This window comes from Drosophila suzukii, chromosome X (genome assembly GCF_043229965.1).
Source record: "Drosophila suzukii chromosome X, CBGP_Dsuzu_IsoJpt1.0, whole genome shotgun sequence".
Taxonomy (NCBI): Eukaryota; Metazoa; Arthropoda; class Insecta; order Diptera; family Drosophilidae; genus Drosophila; species Drosophila suzukii.
Genome location: NC_092084.1, coordinates 19498709 through 19516421, shown reverse-complemented (window position 1 = coordinate 19516421; position 17713 = coordinate 19498709). Strand labels below are relative to the sequence as shown.

The window sequence follows — 17713 nt, the reverse complement described above, 5'->3', positions numbered from 1 at the left end:
GCCGGGTCGTCGAGTGTCCTTTAAGGCAAAGGATGCTTCGAAATTTGCGCAGTTTGCGTGCGGTTTTCGGAGCAAAAGGATGCAGCAGCAGTAGCAGCGGTGAAATCAACGTCCGCCTAAGAAGCATCTTCATCAGCGGGTTAAATTTCTAGAAAGGAGTTGTGAGTCTATAATCTCGCCTTCCCCACACCCCATACCTCCCAGAGATCCCTGCTCCTTATCCCATATCCCATCCTCTACAAAACTGAAATGAAAACACCATGTGAGGTCTTAGTAAATCATCCTGAAATTTGGCGCGTTTCCTGCGCGTTTTTTACATTGTTGTTGCCGCTTTAATCACAATAACGAACTCAGTTGCGGTTTCTCTCGGTGTTCTCTTGTTTCTACTTTTTTGTTTAATTTTTTGCAGTGTCTACAGTGTTTGAACTATTAAAATATCACATAAACTCAAAGTTAAGTGAATGGAAAATATAAACAGTTTAAAGTGACTCAAGGGAATCCATAACTAAGGAAAAAGTGTGGAGTGTCGGGGTTTTTTTGGGCTCTGCAAGGACCCTTGGATTACCTTGCGGGGCTAGCGGAATCGGGAAATATAACTTCGCCGGCGGTGAGTCTGAAACATATATAAACAAATGTTCCTGGTGTCAAAATATGAACCCTTCCAGCTTTCTTATATTATTTTTGTTTATTTAAAACGTGGAGTGTTGTTATGGGTATTATTTTCCCTTAGGTGTATTAAGTGTTTAGTTTATTTTCCATGTATAGGTTTTAAAATAGCAGAAACAATTCAGCTCTTTATATTTTATTGCCTACTATACATTTTATTTATGTATACAAGACATGATAACACTTATGAAAAACACAACTTTTTTCCCTGCTTTTTAAATAAATAAAGTTTTTATTCACACATTTTTTTCTGATAATTATCGGAATTTTAAATACTATCGAATCTAATAAGCACTTAAGTACCATCCATTTTTGTGTTTATTGATTTAAATAATTTATTGTAATTATTCCCCATTTGTATTTATTGAAACGCTTAAAAATTCTGTATGTGCCAAATAATTGCAACAGTCACGCCCCAATTAAGAATTTGGTTTTTAATTTTATACATTTTAAGCGCTAAGCCCTTATATACTTTTTTGTATTTATTTAGGCTCGGGGATTTTGGATACAGGGTAACTTTATTTTATCAGTGTTTTGTGTGGATTTGTGTATTTATAGATTTTTCTTCCATATCATTACGGCTGCCATTATCAACGCCTTTATTACGCTTCCGCTTTTGTGTGGCGCCTCTTTTGCGCCCATTTGTTTTTCCTGCAGCCGCAAACTTTTCCCTTTTTGTGCCCTTTGATGTGCCACAATAGTTGCGAAATGAGGGGTCAAAGGGCGGTGGTTCGGCGGTGCTGATGATAAGCAACTTGTTACGATGACCATGATGATGAGTGAATTGAGAAGGCCTTTGTGCCCCACCCTTCTTGCGGTTTTATGCCCATTTCTATGCCCCATTCTTCCGCCTTTTATCCCACGAACCAACCTTTTTTCACAGTTTTCGGGATCAGGGTCAGGGCTGTGAAATCGAATCATTTTGTAGGCTTTATATTTAATTTGCATGGTCTGGCCACCGTACCGCCAAAAGGGTTCAAAGGGCTGCCAGTCCCCTTACCTTAAATTTCCAAAGTTTCCTGCTGAATACTCTTGGCCAGTTAACTAAATTAAATAAAAGCGGTTTTTTTCTAAGATCTAGCACGGAAAAGTATGCCATGAATTTGAGGAATATTACTGGGGAGTTGGGGAAAAGCAGACTTGATTGATGATAAAGTACTGAACTGGTCGCTAAGGTTTCTAGTTGGATTTTATTGGCTGGATGTTGCTGAAATGGGTACACAAAGTTTGATGGATAGCTGAATTATTGTTAACCAGTTTGAGCTTTATTTAAGGCACTCTAAATTTTAAATATTTGTTAAATTATATGACCACATTTATCTTTTACATATATTTGTTTAAGTACAAAAGCATAGGAAGCATACTTATTTATGGACTAAACATTTTCCAAGAACCATTCAAGGCCTTTTGACTTATTTCCCCCCTATACTTTCTATATATTTTCTATAATTCTTCCCTCCTTCAGCTATTCTTTATTATTCCAGTTCTTCCTTATTTTCTTCAGACATTGCAACTCGGCAACACTTTTCCGATTTTCCTTTTTCCGTATTGCTGTTGCTTCATTAGTTTCATTGGATTTGCAATGCAGCGGCAGCAGCAATAAGTTAAATTGTTGCTTCTGCCGATTTCGTTATTTCAAATTTCATTTCCATTCAGGAAACCGAAAGAAATCGAAGGCGAAATCAAAGGAGGCTGCAGCAAGGACACATTGCAACTGCAGCAGCAGCAACATCGGGGATAAAGGAGGAGATTAAGTGCTAAGGACCCCCATCTTTTTTCGGGCAGTGCATGTTTTTAAGCCCACAAAGAAGCAGCGATACAAGCGGCGCTGCTGCCGCAGAAAATGGCCGCAGCGACAACAGCAACATACACGAGTGCAGCGGCGATAGCAACAGCAGCAACATCAGCAACATGAATGAGACCTGCAGCAGATGCAGCAGCAACATTGCAAGGCAGCGATGATGTAGATGATGATGATGATGATACTGATGATGATGATGCAGACGAAGACGCTCAAGCGAATGACGATGATGATGTCGACGTTGTCGAGTTGCAGTTTCAAGAGCCACAACACAATGCCAAGTGCCAACAACAAGCTGAGCGCAGGGGAAAATTAAGTGCCAAAGGCAACCGCAGCAACACAGCAGCAACATCAACAGCAACACAGCAGCAGCACAGCAGCAACAGCAACAGCGAAAAGATTTTTCGCCAGCCAAGCAGAATCAAAACTAAATTTACATAACAAAACAGGAGCAGCCAAAACAGAAGTGGGAAAACCCTTCAAGAATCTCCATTTCCCAGAAGCGTAGTCAATAAGGAGGCAGCAACATAGCCAGCTGCAACATGCCCGGCAGCAACATGTCGGCCCCACTGGGCGGCAGGGGGCGTGGCACCTTGTGGGTGGTGCTCCTGCTAACTACCACCTTGAGCAGTGGTGCCTGGGCAGCGCCCACAGTCGCTGGTGCGGCTGCGGTGGTGGGGCAAAAGCCATTGCAGCAGCACCACCGTTACCACCATTTGGAAATCGGAGTGCAGGGCCACACTCCCACCTTGATGGAGGCCAGCAACGACAGGGGCGGAAGGCATGCACCACTGGCCACAACTAAGAAGCCATCAGAGCTTAGCACCACCACCACCACCAGCACCACTACCACAACCACCGAGATGCCAAGAGCCACTGATGAAATTCAGGTGGCCAAACCAGTGCCAACAGCTGAAGCAGAAGCATCTGCAATCAACACCACTGAAAAAAGCGCCACTGAAGGAAGCACCACTATAGGAAGCACCACTGAAAGTAGCAGCACCACTGAAAAATCAATGGTAGCCAATGAAACTCTAAGAAGAACCACTAAAATTAGCAGCTCTGAAAGTAGCACCACTGAGGGGAGCACCACTGAGAGGAGCACCACTGAGAGGAGCACCACTGAAAGGAGCACCATTGAAAGGAGCTCCACTGAGGGTAGCACCACTGAGGGTAGCACCACTGAAAGGAGTACAACTGAATGGAGCACCACTGAAAGGAGCAGCACTAAAAATAGCATCACTGAGAGGAGCACCACTGAAAGGGGCACCACTGAGAGTAGCACCACTGAAAGGAGCACCACTGAGAGTAGCACCACTGAAAGTAGCACCACTGAAGCTAGCAACCTCGAAAATAGCAGCACCACTGAAAGACCGCCTTTAGTTAACAAGACAACAGCACCACTGAACAAGGTAGCCTTGCAGGTGGTGCAGCTGCTGGCCTTGGAGCACACGGTGGCTCCACCATTGGACAGTGGTCACGATGGCCTCAAGCTGACCAAGAAGAAGCAGCTGCAGCAGCAGCATTTCCCCACCACCAGCACCACCATGGAAACGGAAATGGAAGGCATACCCTCAACCACCACCATTAGTACCACAACTGTAAGGGCACCACCGCCCCCGGCCGCGCCCCTGCTGCCCGTGCACAATGGCTACCTGGGACCGATCTTTATGGGTGAGAAAACCTTCAGTGTGGTGCACCCATTGAAGAAACCCCAGCCGGCAAACCACCAACATGTGGCTTCTATAGAGAGCCAACTGCGAAATGGTCGCCTGGTGGAGATTCTGGCGCCCACGGCACTGCTGGAGCAGATTCCCGAGACCAGCACTACCCTCGCACCACCGGTGGGACCAGGAGCCGCTTCGGTGCTCTCCACCACCGTTTTCCAGGTGCCCGAGGTGCAGACCAGCACCACCCGTCTGCCAGCGAGCAATACCATGGAGCGCACTGAATCCAAGATCTCGGACATCCAGATTGAGGTCTATGACTCCACCGTGGATTCCATAGTGGCCTCCACTAATTTCCGTGACAGCGAGGGGTTCTATGCACCACCGCAAAGCGCCGTGGAGATGGGCACCACTAGGCCGGCCCATGAGATGATCTCGCTGCCCCAGGAGCGGTTCACCCAGTACGTGATCGACCGGGCGGATGTGTCCACCCAACCGGCATCGGGTGGTGCAGGTGGTGCAGCAGTGGGTAAGCCCGAGCCGGCGGCCATCGAGATCCACATCAATGTGTCCGAGGCATTTGGCAGCGAGAGCGAGGATCTGGAGTTCTCCTACCGACAGCCATCGGTGGTGGCCGAAAAGCAGGGAAAGCCCGGCGACGAGATCCTGGTGGTGGAGATCATCGACAGTGGTGCGGACAACAGCAGCTCGGAGTCGGGTGGCTCCTCATCTTCCTCCTCGTCGAGTGGTGAGCACATCAATCCGATCTTCACGTTCCGCAACTCAGATGCGGCGGCTGCACCACCGCCTCCCGTGCGACCACCCCAATCCATTCTGGATGCCGACGAGCTGTTCATGGCCGATCTTAAGGAGGGCGGTGGTGCAGTGCCACGCCCACCGCCACCGCCACCACCACCACCACCACGAAAGCCCAGCATCGATCGCGATTCGGATACCATATTCTACATCTCGAACACGGAGGTCAAGGTGGGTGAGTCGCTGCCCACGGTGGGGCCGATGGGTGAGCAGCAGCGCAAGTTCCAGCTGGAGAACCAGTTCTTCCCCGCCAGCTATGTGATGCAGGAGCAGGAGCAAAGGCAATCCCAGTCCCAGCAGGCCGACGAAGACATAATTCTGTCGCCACTGCACCACAATGCTGATGGACTTAAGATCTTCCGCAGCTCCTCGTTGAGCAGTGGGGATGGAGCACCACCGCTGGACGTGACCTATGTGGGGGAGTCGGTCATCGAGGTGGAGCAGCAGCCGCAGAGCTGGAGCAGCACGGTGCCACCACAGCAGCAGCAGCAGGATATCATCATCCAGCCAGCGGTGCTGCCGGATCTGGCCATTGGAGTGCCCGTGATCGGTGAGCTGCCGCCGCAGATCGAGCTCAAGGAGATCGACTACATGCCCGGGGAACTGGGCATGGGCATGGGCATGGGCCAGAACGGGATGGGCATCTACGAGAACGACATCCAGAGCAACAGCATCGACAGCGAGCCGGATGTGATCGAGAGCTCAATCCAGTACGGCGGGGATCTGATTGACGATGGAGCAGGCGGTGGCTTCGATGGCGTGGAGGGCTCCTATCCCTTCGAGAGTCCAGCTCACCGCCAGCTGCAGGTGGGTCATGGCCTGAGCCACCTGCCCCACCGCCAGTCGGCCAACCACTTGCACCGCGAACAGCTCCCAATGGCGGAGATGGTCAATGCCACGCTCCTCCAGAGATATGATGGTGGATCGGGATCCGGATCGGGTTCGGGTTCGGGTTCGGGATCTGCCTCGGCCATGGCTCCTTTGCTGGCCAGCGGAAGTGGCAGGACTGCAAATGCCACCGCTCTCTCGGAGGATCCTCTAGCGGATTACGATGGTGAGTTCCTATCTCAAGTCCCCAAAGGGAAAACTATGGTAACCTTTCTATTAATATTTTTTGTCTTCAGGGTTCTTCAATCTCTTTGCTGTTTCCATGGGTCTCATCATTGTCATCCTGCCCTCAGCCCTCCTGGTGTCCATGTACTGCGCTATAAAGTAAGTAATACTCATATTATGAGATTTATTAATATATTCCGGTACAAAAAAAAAGAATTCTAAAAAATCATTTAAGAATTTCTTAAAGCAGAGTGGTTTCTATCTTAGTATTGTAAAAATATACCTATTTCTCAGATAATAGTAATATCCAACATATTCAATGCGATCTTAGTATTAAATATATCAAGTCTTGACATTTGGGTTAAGCGGTAAAAGGCAACTTCTGGAGATGTGTTTTTGTGAAAGGGATTTTACATTTAATGTTTTACATATAGTATATTGGAATACTTAAATAAAACCTGTTAAAGCGGGTTTAATATTACCCTGGTAAATATATGTTGTATAAAATTCTGACTAGTAAAGGGTCTTTTAAAAAACATTCTTGGGAGAATTTATAATCAGATTTAAATGGAAATAAAGGAAAGCTTGAGCAATCCCTATTATAATGAGCTTCACTTTAAGTAAATAAATGCATACCATATAGCCCTCTTAAAGTGACGAAAAAACCATCGTCTGCTCAGTCACAACATCAACCTTTAACCTCCAAAACCCCCTTCCGCGCCAGTGAACTGTCATTCTTGGCGGCAACTGTACCCAGACAATATGGTCTTTCATCCCGGGCTCCTCAGCCATTCGGCTGAGCTAATTGGTTACGCCTCGTGTGGCGCTTAATCAGCTTAGACGGCAATGTCCCACACAAATCAAAAATAATTGCAAGAAATTGCGAGGAAGCAGCCAAGCTGGAAGAGGTTGGGAGTCTGGGAGTCTGGGGCGGATGAGCTGGGCTAAGGCCACCTTAAAATAGAAAGACAGCATGCGGGTGCCTGAGTGGCAGGCAACCCTAATCCGATGCCGCCTAAACCTCAATTTTAAGGATTCCCCGGGCGAAATGTGTTGCCTACTTTTCAGCGGCGACCCCCACGCATGGCAGAAGAATGCACTCAATCTAAAGCAATTTGCCGGGGCAGCCACCTGACCCCCAGAAACCCCCAGAACCCCTGGAATCCCCGGAACCCAACGCCCCCCAACCGCTGCAGGCGAGGCGTGGCAAATCGCATTTATCAGCTTCATTCGTGGCGTTTTATTTCTCATTCGCATTGCCAGCGACAGACAGCAGAAATAGCAACAAAACATTGACAAATCTGTGACGGGAGGTGGTTCAGTGGCTCAGTGGCTCACTGGCTCAGGGGGTGGTGGCTCAGGGGGTGGTCTAAGGGGTGGGTTGGAGTGATGTGGGGTATAAAATTGAGCGCAATGCCAGGGACGCACATCCTTTATCGCCCGCAGTCTGGCCCAAACATAAATCTTGGCCGCGCCACGAATTGGGTTGAAAGCTCTTGGCGAAGCTGCTGTTTCTCTAGATGCGGATTTATATATTTATATACATATATATAAATGTAGTGTACATACACAGAGAGAAATGGTGGCAGTTTGAACTAATTTTCATTTATTTTGTGGTTTCTTCCCATGAGAATTTTACATTATATCATATTAAAATATTTGTAACCTTTTGCGACTATAATATTTTTACATTCAATGTGCTTAAAGTTATAATGTTTTACGAATGCTTAGATATTAAAGTAACATTGTCCCGAATAATAAATAAATATAAAATTAATAGTGATGTTTATTATTAGATTAGATTATTAGAGAATTCAACCACAAACTCATAGAGGTATCCCACGTCCAAATCGGGATTCAATTACTAAAGTTATGGAATCTGGAAGTCTAGTTTTGGGGTATTGTTCTAAAACCCATTGGAAATAACGAAACATCGAACATGAAAATGGGTTAAAAATTGGACCATATCATAAGAGAAATATTTAAATGTAGATTATTTGAGAATTCAACCACAAACTCATAGAGGTATCCCACGTCCAAATCAGGATCCAATTACTAAAGTTATGGAATCTGGAAGTCCAGTTTTGGGGTATCGTTCTAAAACCCATGTATGAAAATTTGAAAATTATTTTCAAGAACTTTATAATTATGGAAGCTAAATAATATGTGGGATTCCTTAAAGACCTAAACAGTTTTATAAACATTTACTTTCCTATTTATTTAACTTTAAAAGTATAAAAAAAATGTTCAAAATATCATATAATTTTTGGGGATCTTTCAAGACTGAAATTATAATAAAATATAATCATATATAATAAATTATATAACTATAGTAATTTGCAATGTTTGCTACTTAAATATTATTTTCAAATTACCTAAAAAAGATTTTGAGTATTTTAAAATGTGTGGCCTTCAATAAAACATCTCGCAATTTCTCTCTGTGCACCCACACATTCTCGCCGGGCACTAAATGCCAAACAAAATGAAAGCGGGGAGTGGGCGACTGGGAGTGACAGGTTGATGGGGAGCCCGGAGAAAGCTGAGGGCGCAACAAATCAACGCGGCGGAATCGAGAATCGGCGAGGCCGGAAACGGAAGTCGCCGCACGCACACACACACACAGACAGATAGCATATCCTCATCCTCATTCGCAGATGATGTAGATGCCGGGAGCTAACAAGGCAGCTGCTTTTGGGAAGGTGATCCCTGCGCCCCTCAGGGTTTCCCGCTTTTCGGCAGCCGCAGGAAAAACGCATAAAGCGGCAAATGGCAACCGCAAACGTTGCCAGTTTGTAGCTCCATTCGACCCCCGCAACAAAAATAGCACAGAGAAAAAGGTGCCGTGAAAAGCCAGCGTCAAAATAAAAAGGAAACACACAATTTATTTGCCAGGACATTGTGGCCATGGGAGTGTGAATGGGTGTGCGTGTGCTGGTGTCTGAGAGGAAATTGCACAATAAACTCTTGAGACGAGAAATTAGTTGTGCGTGTGGCTCGTTTCGGCGGCTTGGCAACTTGAAATTTGTTGAGTGCCACAAAGGTCCCTTTTCCGCAGGAGCCACAATGGGATACTCTCGGGACAGTGCCAGGATACTCACTCAAGGAACTTTCCTCCCCAAAAATTGCTAATATTTATGGCGCTTTCAAAGCCAACTTAAGGAATTTTCGACCAGCATTATTTCGAACCCCAAAAAACTTGTCACATTATATTTTTCCAAGAGATAGGTTTGCGAAAATCAAACTAAACAGCTATTTTCATTAAATTTAAGCCGGAAAGTGTGCCTTGTAATGCCTGGATTTTCCTAATCCTTGGTGATTGCAGGCAGCCGCAAAGTAGGCAACAAAATGTTAATTTCAACCGCGGCATCATTAGAAATGCATTGGATTTTGAAACTCTGGCCTGTGCGGCGCCGAAAAGCTGCGGCAACAACTTTTGCGCCTTTGGCCCAAAGACACTCCATCCCGCTCTCGCACTAACCCCGTCTCTCTCTATCTTCTCTGTTTTTTCCTTCGCAGGTATGTGCTTGGCAAAAACTCAGGAGCGGGCACGGGTGGCGCCCCAGGCGATGACAGCGAACAGGGCCAGGACTCCAAGCACGAGGTGAGTTCATAGAAGGAACCCCCAGCCCCCAAACCCCCAACAGCCCACATCCCATCTCGAAGTACACCCATCCCCCACCTTCCCGTCCCAACCTTCGCGTGATGGAAATTGAAATTTAAACGCAAGTGCCATCAGAGAGTGTCTTCAACTGTTCGCAATAACCCCTCCTCCATCACCCTCGTGGATGCACTCGTCTGCCGTAGTTGCTCTCGAGCTCTCGAGAAAATTAAACAATGGCTGAAATTTCCGCGGGAAATTTTATTGCGTTCCAGCTGAAATTGAGAGCTGAAAGGGCAGAATTAAAGATGATACTGCGGTTGGAGGAGAAAGGTTAATAAAAGAAATGCTTTAACGTGGCTTAAACAAAAGGATACCGTTTCTTTCGCTTTTACCATAAAAGCATTTCATTTACTACCGTCTATCAAAGTTTATTTACAAGCTTGGTCATGGTTGGTTTTTATATTTCCTTACCTCAAGGTTTTTAATCATTTCATCACACTTAAGTTTTACCAATTTCGACACTTTTTCAACACTGATGAGACTAGTTACGATTAAGATTAGATATATGTAGGATCTAGGAATGTGTAATTAATTAATGATATAGGACTTTGATTTTTTTTGACAATAAGAAATCAAGTCTCTGAAGTACCTTTAATTGAAAAAATCTTTAATAACTATTCTTTAAAAAACTAACTGTTCTTATAAAAAGATAATATATATACAAAACATATAAAATATTTTATACAAGTTGATAATGATAATTATTTTGAGACTTTTATAAATGCAATTTTAAATACCTGTTAAAATTTTTAATTTACGTACGTTATAAAGAATTAAATAGTCAAAGGATGTGATACCCAAAAAAGCTTATATAGTAACCATTTTAAATCCAACTTTTATTTTTACTAGTAAACAAGAAAACTTTTTATCAAGGTCTTAAACGAAAACTTTAAGTTCTTAGTAGCTAAAAAGACTTGTTTTTAGTACTTGGGCTATACTTAAAATGCTCAAACATATGAGTTCATAACAAAATGGAACATAAAATGAAGATAACTTTAAACATTTGACTTGGAACAGGAATGAATTCCCTTGGCTGGTAATGAAATTTCCCAGTCCTTTGATGGTGTGCGAGAGTGAAAGAGTGTGTGAAAGAGTTGGAGTGTGTGCGTGAATTGCATTCCACTTGAGTACTGCTCTCTCCTTCTCTCTATCTCGTTCTCCCTCTCTCTCTCTCACTCTGTTCGCCTCTTGCAGTCAGAATCGTCGTCATTCTCATCATCTGACTTGGCATTTGCATCCGTTAGAGGCACCACTTCCACCACTTTCACCTCCCCACGCCCACACCACCACCCACCGCCCACAGCCACGCCCCCCAGCGGTGACAGTCAAGGCCATTTACCCACACAGATGCCTGGTCTGGAACACCTCGCGTTTCGGTTCAAAGGGACGGTGGATGGGGTAAATAAGGTGGATGAGGTGGTTCTGGTGGGTGGTGCCTCCTCCATTGGTGGCTCAAGTGGTGGCCTTGCTCCCTGTGGCTCCGTCACCAAGATGACGCTCAAAGATAATCATCTGATTGTTGTCACCGAGGAGCGGCACGTAAGTTCGTTAGTCATCCGATCAGCTCGTCGTCCTTTTGCCCGCCGCCAACTCTGTTCGGGATTCTAGATGTGTCTTCCTATCTCTGTCTCTGCATCTACCTATCTCTCCGCCACTCGGAACAGGATGTGCCTGAGTGCTAAACTGGATGTTGTAGTAGTTTGTTCGGTGTTCTATACTTGGTGCCTGCCTATCCTCATCATCTTTGACTTGGTTTACACACTTTCGAATTCCGAAATCCGACTATCCTCCCGTTCCGGTTTGATTGCATCCAACAAGTACTGCTCGTTTCTATCTGTCTATGTTCTCTTAGAAGACTCTTCTCTTAAGATAAACTCACCTTCTTGGTGCACTGACTTCTTGGGTTTAAGATTGGTTAAATTAAGTTTCTTCGTATGAGAATGGATGTGGATGCTTCTTGTACCTTATATCTTTATAAAACTGGGGAACACCTATTATTAAGTCCCTATAACAATTGAATTATCTTCTTTCATTCATACTTTTCTCTAATTACATTCCAAGCTTATGATTTATTAGTTGTATTATCCTAAACCCTACTCATCGGATGGTATTAGTTCATTATCCTTGGGAACTTGCAATGATTGAGCTTTTAAACCCGCTATTGTTTTATAAATCTCCATCTTCGTTATTATTTTTAAGTTACCTTGACTGCCGCACTTTTCAGTTTCTGTTTCTGAACCCTTTGTGTTTAAGTGAGTACTTTATTTACCGCACTTCCCTATGCCCTCCGACACTTTGGGGCGACGCTTTGCCACTTGTTCATTTGTCCTGGCCTTGAATGTCCTTGGGTGAATCCTGGTGGTCCTTGGGTGGTCCTGGCACATCAATGGGCACCTGCGGGCCATGTGACGGCGAACGAGGGCCAGATTTAAGTCCGAACAACAGTCCGTTGTCGTCTATTTGTCAACTTGAGTGGGCTAGTGTGTGTGCGACACAGAAAGAGAGAGAGAGAGAGAGAGTGGGTGTGCCTGTGTGAGTGTGCGGTGTATCCTTGGGGCGTATGTGTGCCACAAGCATATGCAAATGCAATTTTCGACACTTTCCGCATGGCAGCCAACCGATTTGTCCGCTCTGTCGCTCTTTTCTCCACCTCCTTCCGCCTCGACCACTTTCTCCACTTTCCCCCGCCACTTTCCTTTCTTACACTCTTGTATCCTCAATGTTGTGCCTGTGTGTCTGTGCATCCTGTTGTGTTGTGTTCTGTGTGTGTGTGAGAGTCCTGCACCTTCTAACTAACATGCACCGGGATGCCTGGCCATCGCTTTCAATAAAACTTGCCCTCCTTTCTCGCAGGATATCTCACGAAATGCCCGGGAGACAAAAATGCACACTGACAAGAATGGCGTCTTCGTGGTGGAGGTGGCCCGTGGCATCGACTCCAAACAGCTGGCCGGCGATCATCCCGGCGTGACCCTGGACGCCACCGAACTGCCCTTCGACAACAAACAATTGGCGCCCAACGGGGGGCACTTGCTGGACAAGGCACTGCCGCCCAGCCACGAGCAGGTGCAGATCCATGCACCACCCCTGGACTTTGCCTCCGCCACCGGTGGTCCTCCTGCTGCCCCGCTGCATCTCATCGAGGAGGCCGAGGAGCATGGGGCCGAGGATTTGACCCAACAGGAAGTCGAAAGCCAACCCATTCTGGCTCGCACTGGCCTCTCGCAATCGGATCTCAGCTCAACCTCGTCGACTGATTCAAACAAGCGGTACTCCTATGGCAACCAGGAGCTCTATGTCATCGAGCAGCCGGGCTATGCCACCAGTTCGCCCACAGCCAAGCCTATATTGATAAGCCCAAATCAAAATGAAAATCAAAATCTAGGCCAGGAACGGGAGCTAAAGTCACAGACGTCCATTAGTCCCGAGCAAACGGAGATCGATTCAAGCCAGGGGTCTAAGAAGTCGGATGAGGAAGTTCTGCCGGAAAAGGAAATAGAGACTCTGCCGGAAAAGGAAAAAGAAACTAAGCCCGAGAAGGAAGTAGAGATTACGCCCACAGAAGAGGTACAGGCTTCACCAGAAAAGTTGGTGGTCCCAGAAAAGGTGACAGAGGTTCAAACCGAAGACGAGAAAGTGGTTCCAATCAAAGAGAAAGAGTTTTCAAAAAAAGAGGAAGTGCCTCCACCAACAGTGGAGGTCTCTCCACCACAGGAAGATCCAGTTCAGATTGATCTGGATGAGAAGCCAGAAAACACAGACAAGCCAGACAACCCATTAGAGGAACAACCCGAATCAAAACCAAATCCCATTGAGACCCATTCCGAGCCGGAAAAAGAGATTGCAACCGCAACCGAATCCCAGCCAGAGGAGACTGAACCGGAGGCCGAGAGCAACTATGACAGCCTGATGAGCCTGCCGGCGCCACCATCCACGGAGGAGATCAAAGAGCTGGGCGACTACACACTCATCGAGTCCAACCAGCTGGACAGCCTGCCACCGCCACCACCGCCGCTCCTGGAGGCCCCGAGCACTCCGCCGGCGAGTGAGAGGCAGCTCATCAGCAATGGGAGTGGTGGTGGGATGGGCAAGGGCGCCACCAACACGGTGGGTGGTGCGGCGGAGGAGCCGGCCACCCTGACACCACCCGCCTCGCCGCCAGCCACCCCACCGCCCTCGCAGACATCGACCCAGTACGGCAGCAATGGGTTAACCAATGGCATCCATGCAATGGCCGTGGTGGATGTGAATGGCAGTTAAGAAAGGCCAGGTAAGATGGTTTTTTTTTTTCTCATCGGGTCTCATAGAGATCGTGGGTATCGTGCACACCCGTAGATTGTAAGGATTACTAGGCGTACTGACACCCAAAAGCCAAACTGTGGCGAATTTAAATATATATACACTTAATAGAGAGAAACTTTTTCCACTTACTGTTTGTTGATTTTCGAATATAACGAATAATAACAATTAAATGCGATTAATATAAATATAAATCATAATTAATTGTTTGTCTATATGCGGCTGGCAGCCTCTCCCCCCACCTACCATCCACCCACTGTCCACCCACAACCACCCACTTCGACCCACTGCTCTCTCCATTTCGGGGGGAGGTGCGGCTAACGAGTATTTCAATGTCTATAACTATAAAAATAAAGCTAACAAAAAAATCCGAATAAAAATGGAAAAGCAAATACAATTACAAATACGATAGAATCTGCATACAGACTACATATAATATGATAAAAGAAAGCGATACATAGGCAAACAGAATCGCAAAAAGAGTAACTACCGATATGAAACGATGCATAATTAATTAGGCTAATTATTTACACACACAACAGCGCCAAAAACTAAAAAAAAAGGAGGAAATGTCAACAGCGACCGCATAGAGGGCATAATTGTAGTGAAATTATTTGGGTTCGATTGGCAAGTTCGTGGACAGCCAATAACATCAAAGTGTGTCCTGTGTCCGGATCCTAATTGAGGCTTAGTGTATAGAGTTTTAATTAGCAGAAATCCGGAAGGAAGTCCGAGTTGGTTTCAAAAGCATCAATTGCCTTTTAGGGGTATTAGATTGAAGTGTATTTCCGGTGAAATCGATTTATTTATCACAGGGTGCTCTGGGTTCACACAGTAAATCGTTTCCATTTTTCAGAAGCGTAAAATGTGTAAGAGATTCCATGGAAATCACTAAATTTTCAAGCAACTTATAAAGGTGTCTAAAAGTATGCAACAAAATATTTTAAGTCCGGAATTCCAATGAATTTGCTACAAAGGATGGTGTTCTTTTATTTGATGCATACTCTTGGACACTTTTATTGATGATTTCAATACTCAACATTTTTAATTTGAAATTCCAAAGGCAAGAGAATAGATATAATGGCAGCAAGTGCCCCAAAATAAATTCCGGACATAGAGCACACCCAAATATCGTTGCTATTTCGATATTCATGTTTCGCAAATTACACACTTCACTTGACAAAATCAAATGTGCCGAACTTTTGTAGCAGCCAACACAATTTACAAAGAGAAACGAACAATTTATACAATGCCAATACGGTGATTACAGCAGAATATATGTAACCTTTTAAACGATAAAACCGAAATAGTTATAGTCCTAGTCGATATGATATATATATATATGTGTATGTATATTTTTTTCGTGTGTGTGTATGGAGAAGTTAGGCGAAATGGGGTCTTCAACTCCAAGCAAATGAGAACTAAATGGCTAACGATAGACATAAGACAATTGGCAAACTAAATGAATGCAGATCGTGAAAAACTCCCGTATATGTATTTGCTCCGCATTAATGGTCTACACACATATATACAGCATTGATAAAATATAGAAAAACTTAACTCTTTAAAAAAAACAGAACTCTTAGAAGTAAAGACGAGCGACGAAATAATAGATAAAACCCAAAATCCGTGCACTGCAAGTGGCACGTTATAATGTAAGTAGTAGGAATTATCCATGCCCCGGATATAGTGAAGGGGTCGTTTATAGGTGGAACTTAATCCCTGGCTAACGATCTAACCACTTTTGTTGTTTACGTTTGTTCAAATTGTTTTATTGACAATTAAGCCCGATGCTCGAGGGAGGATGCCAATGAGAAAATATTATGAATATTATAAATGAATAACCCAAAAAAGAAAAACAGTAATCGTAAATCAAATATAAAAGTTAGGAAAAGCGTGAAGATGATTTTTTTTTTGGGTCGAACGAAAACAAAAGAAATAAGTAAATGTGATTGTTATTTAACCTTAAGTTATTATTAAAATCTAACTTAAACTGATATGTGTGTGAGTGTGCGTTTAAGAAAATATTAGCAAGCCAAACGAAACGAAGCGAATCGGAATGAGGCGAAACGAAACGAAACGAATGGCAATGGAACGCTCAAAAGCAAAGGCAGGCGATAAGCGATTAACGATTACCGATTAACGATAGCTGGCAACTAGGCGAGATTAAGGTCCTGCTAAAAAAAAAACCCGGGAACTTACCCGAAATAAATGAAATTCAATATTAAGAACGATTGCAACCGAAACCAAATGAGAAATACACACGAAAAGCAAAGTCAGACGAATGCATTTTCCATGGGCGGTGGGGGCATTGGCATTTTGGAATTTTTAATTTTGTGTGTGTTTCAGACGCCAAGGACCCCAGACTCCGTCGATTTGCGGGCTGCCATAAAATCGAACGGAACAGAGCCACTCAGGCGATTTGGTTTGGTTAAAGACCCATAAAGCCCCGTCAGTCGAGGGCGTAAGGACCCCGGACTACAAGTATGACTGCAATGTGTGTGCAAAGGACGATTCTGCGAATGCGAATGGGAGCGCAAGGAGCAATGGAGCGGAAGTTGGGGGGCGGAAAAGGGGGTCTTCGAGGGGTCCAAAGGGGCGTGGCAGCCGGAATTGCAGCCAGCTCTTAACTGGACGTTTTGAATTTCAGCTGAGGCAAACGGCTACAATCACCTACAGCATGGAATGCTACCCTGCAGATGCCTATCCCTCGGATGGTTGACTATGACAGGTTGATGTTGAGGATTAGATAGTATCCAATGGAGATTGGGTTCCAGCAGGACAAAGTCAGAAAGTACTTCTTGTGAAGTATGTACATATGTTTCTACGAGTTTAACCATCTCAAGTAGGGAAACACTCCAATAAAATGTCTGACTGTTTGAAGCTCTTAATATAAACTATACGAAAAGGTAAGTTGCTGATTTTATATTTTAAAGCATTAAGGGTTTAAGAACCAGTAGAAAATGTTTTCGTTTAACAAATTTTAAAGACATTTTATAATTTTTTTTACTGTTTACAAGTTTGAAAATTAATATATATTTACTTGAAGGCCTAAAGTATTCCTAAGAGTGGAATGAACTTTTTTCTTTTTTATAAATGTTTTTCTTATAACAATTGACTTGGCTAATATCGTACCTTTCCTATTTCAGCTCATAAAGTACTGTCATCTTCCATAAAATATCTGTCTTTAATATTTTACATATTCTTGCTTCCAAAAATGTGCCTAAAATTAAAGTTAAAATGCTAATTAAAATAGTTTAAACCCATAAAATTGTCGAGGTCTTCCTTAAAAAACTGACCTTTGAGCAATACATCGATGTATAAACTTACTACAATTTCGGGAAACTGTTTAAGGCTTGCTTTAATGGCTTTGATTTCAAATCTACCTAAATTTTAATCTGTAACAACTTATAAGTTAACATAGCTAACCATAGTGGACTTTTTTTGGTAACCGCTTGTATGGTATTCCAGGGTATCCCATAATCGTATTCTTGGTCCTATATTTCTACCCTCGGCTTCGTTTCCACTTAATTGCGGGGCAGCTCATGTTGTCTGCTCGTTCCGTTCGGGCTTTAACTTTTTTACTAATTTTAAATGGCGCTTCCGTTGAGCGAGGGGTCTCTGAAGGATCTGGATCTGGATGGGGCGGTGGAGATGGAGATGGAAATGGAGGTGGAGTGGTGCGGATGGAGGGCCTGGTGGTGGTGGTGGCTCTTGTTGTCAAGTGCTGTCCTCCTGTGTGTGCTCGAA

At 44.6% G+C, this 17713-nt stretch overlaps 2 protein-coding genes across 2 annotated transcripts in view; one reads left to right on the top strand and one right to left on the bottom strand.

The window, feature by feature from the left end:
* Window positions 1–17713, bottom strand: part of RpL37a (ribosomal protein L37a) — a 211097-nt gene that overhangs the window by 49191 nt on the left and 144193 nt on the right. The window lies entirely within an intron of this gene.
* Window positions 9–16242, top strand: LOC108005366 (uncharacterized). Its single transcript, XM_070997760.1, has 6 exons — window positions 9–161; window positions 410–607; window positions 2323–6004; window positions 6075–6162; window positions 9520–9604; window positions 12518–16242. The coding sequence occupies exons 3-6, from the start codon at window positions 3010–3012 to the stop codon at window positions 13922–13924; spliced, it is 4575 nt and encodes a 1524-aa protein (XP_070853861.1). The 5' UTR covers window positions 9–161; window positions 410–607; window positions 2323–3009; the 3' UTR covers window positions 13925–16242.

Bases quoted from the DNA above. Each gene is read 5' to 3' on its own strand.
- LOC108005366 (XM_070997760.1), top strand. From the start codon at position 3,010: ATGCCCGGCAGCAACATGTCGGCCCCACTGGGCGGCAGGGGGCGTGGC. The intron at 6,005-6,074 runs GTGAGTTCCTAT...TTTTGTCTTCAG, and splicing joins TCCTCTAGCGGATTACGATG to GGTTCTTCAATCTCTTTGCT. The intron at 9,605-12,517 runs GTGAGTTCATAG...CCTTTCTCGCAG, and splicing joins GCCAGGACTCCAAGCACGAG to GATATCTCACGAAATGCCCG.